This window comes from Coturnix japonica, chromosome 1 (assembly GCF_001577835.2).
Source record: "Coturnix japonica isolate 7356 chromosome 1, Coturnix japonica 2.1, whole genome shotgun sequence".
NCBI classification, from domain to species: Eukaryota; Metazoa; Chordata; class Aves; order Galliformes; family Phasianidae; genus Coturnix; species Coturnix japonica.
In genome coordinates this window covers 84,672,816-84,676,625 of record NC_029516.1, presented here as the reverse complement: position 1 = coordinate 84,676,625, position 3,810 = coordinate 84,672,816, and the positions used below count along the sequence as shown (strand labels likewise).

General features: G+C 40.9%; 1 protein-coding gene across 1 annotated transcript; it reads left to right on the top strand.

Moving 5' to 3' along the window:
* Positions 1–336: 336 nt before the first annotated feature.
* LOC107321299 (transmembrane protein 184C-like) lies at positions 337–3,558 on the top strand (the record flags this gene model as incomplete). The annotated part of the gene is made up of 4 exons (XM_032448411.1): positions 337–938; positions 1,777–1,876; positions 2,376–2,547; positions 2,919–3,558. Coding segments are annotated over 4 exons (1,161 nt in total), but the record flags the coding sequence as incomplete, so codon positions are not given.
* Positions 3,559–3,810: the final 252 nt, after the last annotated feature.

The window sequence follows — 3,810 nt, the reverse complement described above, 5'->3', positions numbered from 1 at the left end:
TGCCTTGCCAGGCAATCTTTCCTAAAAAGCACATAGCCCTCCATGACAACATTCCAGTCATGTGAGCTGTCCCACCACGTCTCCGTGATCGCAATGAGATCATGGCCACGTGACTGCACACAGAACTCCAATTCTTCCTGTTTATTCCCCATGCTTCGAGCGTTGGTATACAGGCACTTGAGAGAGGCAGCATCTCTCCACCCCTCTCCATGCCTTTTAACTCCATTGTCTGCACCCAGCAAGCTCTGCTTTAAGTCTTGAACTGCCACCTCAGACCCAGCGGCCCTCGTTTTGTCCCCTTCCCCCATCCTACCTAGTTTAAACACCTGTCAATAAGTCCTGACAGTTCCTCAGCTAGAACCCTCTTACCCCTTTGAGACAGGCCGCTTCAAATTGCAGAAACCAATAATAAGGATTCTGTGGATGGAGCCAATTTACAGTTTAGACAGTTGGATAGCTTTGAAATACCCCAACATTGCAATATATGTGGATACATGTCGAGAATGCTATGAAGCTTATGTCATCTATAATTTTATGGTTTTTCTTTCAAATTACCTAACCAACCGATATCCAAACCTCGTATTAATAATAGAAGCAAAAGATCAGCAGAGACACCTGACTCCCCTGTGCTGTTGTCCATCGTGGGCAATGGGAGAAGTTCTGTTATTTAGGTGTAAGCTGGGTGTTTTGCAGTACACTGTTGTCAGACCGTTTACTACTATTATTGCTTTAATTTGTGAACTCGTAGGCGTGTATGATGAAGGAAACTTCAGCTTCGACAATGCTTGGACTTACCTGGTTATACTTAACAAAATGTCACAGCTATTTGCTATGTATTGTCTAGTGCTGTTTTATAAAGTACTGCGTGAAGAACTGAACCCTATCCAACCTGTTGGCAAGTTCCTTTGTGTGAAGATGGTAGTTTTTGTTTCCTTCTGGTAAGTTAATTATTTACTAGTTACTTCTTGCAATCAGAGCAGTGCAGTAACACTCTTGCAGAGAAGCAGCTTGTTCTAATAACAAACTAGAAAAAAAAAAAACAAAAACATTTCTCAGGTTGTCTTCTCTTTTGGTATTCAGGGCCACGAGTAAATATTGTACTACCTTCAGTTTTGTACACCTCATTAGAAGAAAGACATTGAGGCTCTGGAGCATGCTCAGAGAAGGGCAATGAAACTGGTGAGGGATGTAGAGCATGGGCCCTTATGAGGAGTGGCTGAGGGAGCTGAGATTGTTTAGTCTGGAGGAGGCAACGTTATCACTCTCTACAGCTGCCTGAAAGGAGGTTGTGCCAAGGTGGGGGTTGGCCTCTTGTCCCGTGTAAGCAGCAATAGCAGTAGAGGGAATGGCTTTGGGTTGTGCCAGGGAAGATTCAGCTTCGATGTTAGGAAGAACATCCTCTCCAAAGGAGTGGTCAGGTGCTCTAATGGGCTGCCCAGGGAGGTGGTGGAGTCATCAATGCTGGAGATGTTCAAGTATTTGGATGTTATAATGAGGGATGTGTTTTAGTGGGAAATACTGGTGACGGGTGGATGGTTGGACTGGATGATTTTGGAGGTCTTTTCCCATCTCGGTGATTCCACAATTTTAATGTTAGCCTGTTCTCTTTCTTTTCATTTAAAATCTAAGCAAGCAGCAAGTTTTGTTGTTTGTTTTTTTTTGTAATATTCTTACCATGTACATACACAAGTATACTTAAAAGTAGGCCTTGATTACCAGATTTGCTTGGAGGTTTGTAGGCAACACTGTTATAACCATAATTAATAACTTTTATAGGCAAGCTGTGCTTATTGCATTGCTGGTGAAAGTTGGTGTTATTTCTGAGAAACACACTTGGGAATGGCAGAGCGTGGAAGCTGTGGCTACAGGCCTACAGGTAGGAGCTGAGGCAATTACTTTATAGGAGAAATCACTGTATGTAAGATGACCTATGATTTCAAATAAATATTACCATATCTTACCTAGCATAGGCTAGATTAATACTGAATTTATAGTAAGTTGGACTCTCAGCTAGTCACCCCAGCTGAGTTTTATGCTCAACACTTCACTACCCACGTGTTATGTGGAAGGAATATGTCCCAGCTAAATATTTCTGTAGGATATCACTGCAACTGTTCTTGAAAGAATTCATTAATAAGGTCTTGTTGACTCTCTACTTCTACTAAGACAGTCTGTCCAGCACGAACTGGTTCCTGCATCTGCATCAAATGGATTGCACTCTGATGTCTGCCAAGAACATCCTATCCCTGCTTTAAGAGTAGCTGATGCCAACATCTCAGTGCAATTACTGTCAGTCATTCAATGAAGAACTCTTTTTCTTTTTTTCCCAGTCATTAATGATTAAGTTTTAGTTAATACTTCTTTCCTTGTTGCAGGATTTCATCATTTGCGTTGAAATGTTCCTAGCTGCTATTGCACATCACTACAGTTTTTCCTATAAACCTTATGTTCAAGAAGCGGAAGAAGGGTCCTGCTTCGACTCCTTTCTTGCAATGTGGGATATTTCTGATATAAGGGCAGATATATCAGAACAAGTTCGAAATGTTGGTAAGTAACAGATATTATCTGTAAAACAGCCTACGTATTTCAAGCTTTATTTTGTACTATTAGGCATTAGTTCTTTGAGAACATCCCATACCAAATTAGTGGCAGCTGCTTCCTTAGAGCATTTCATAGGGTATCTTGCAATACATGCTGCCCAGTAATCCTTGAGTTTACAGTCTAGTCCTGAATTTTTCTTTCAAATAGCTCTCACGGGAAGTTTCAATAACTGAAGATAACAATACCCACATAGAACTGTTCTAAAGTAAAGACCAGACTTGTAATTTTAATGTGCTTAGCCTAGTGTCTGTTTGTTCAAAGTCCTTGGTATATTGCTCTATGCATTAAAGTGTTACTTTTGTTTGACATAACTCTAGGAAGGACGGTTCTGGGCCAGCCAAGAAAAATGTTTTTTGCCGAGGATCATGAACAAAATGAGCATACAAGTTTACTATCCTCCTCTACTCAAGACCCAATTTCTGATGCTTCTTCAATGCCATCATCACCTATGGGACATTACCAGGGGTTTGGACACACTGTGACACCTCTCACAACACCAACAACGGTCCCTGCAGTTGATGGTATTTATAACAGTTCTGCTACTCGAGACACTGAGGAATCACCTGAGCACAGTTCGTCAGAGAAAGCTTTGGATAGAAGTTAGACTCACCTTTTTTGAATGTGTCAAGGAGCCTGTTTGTTATGTTCTTGCCACATACATCTGGTTAGCATTATACTACTAGTGCTGGAAGTTGAATAGCAAGGAGTAGCTACTGTGCAGGCAAGAGAAGGATATGGCTGTAACTGACATCTTAATGTTCTGAGTCCGTAACGGTTATGAGTATCTGAGTGCCCTATGAATATAAAACGCACACTGTAAAAGTTTCTGCAGAAATTCAAGTATTGTATCCTTGAACTGCTAAACATTCATACAACCGTTATACAAAAGTGCAGTAAATCTACACACCTTTCTGTGAATACAAAAGAAAGACTTGAAAAAACACTATGCTCTTCAAAACGTGGTCATCCTCAGATGATAACTGGGGTGGGTTTTGGGGAATTTTGTTTCAGATTGTTTAAAAAACAATTTTGTATATATTAAGGTGTTCCCCACCCCCCAATATAGTTACAGTTGTACCTAACATCTTCCTCTTGCCTAGGTACCATTCTACAGCCTCTCCCACATTTCTTTCCTAGCCACACTGGGTACAGTGAAAGTTTGCATACATCTGTGTTTAACAGAATCTTTAACACAGTCTTTGAAACAGA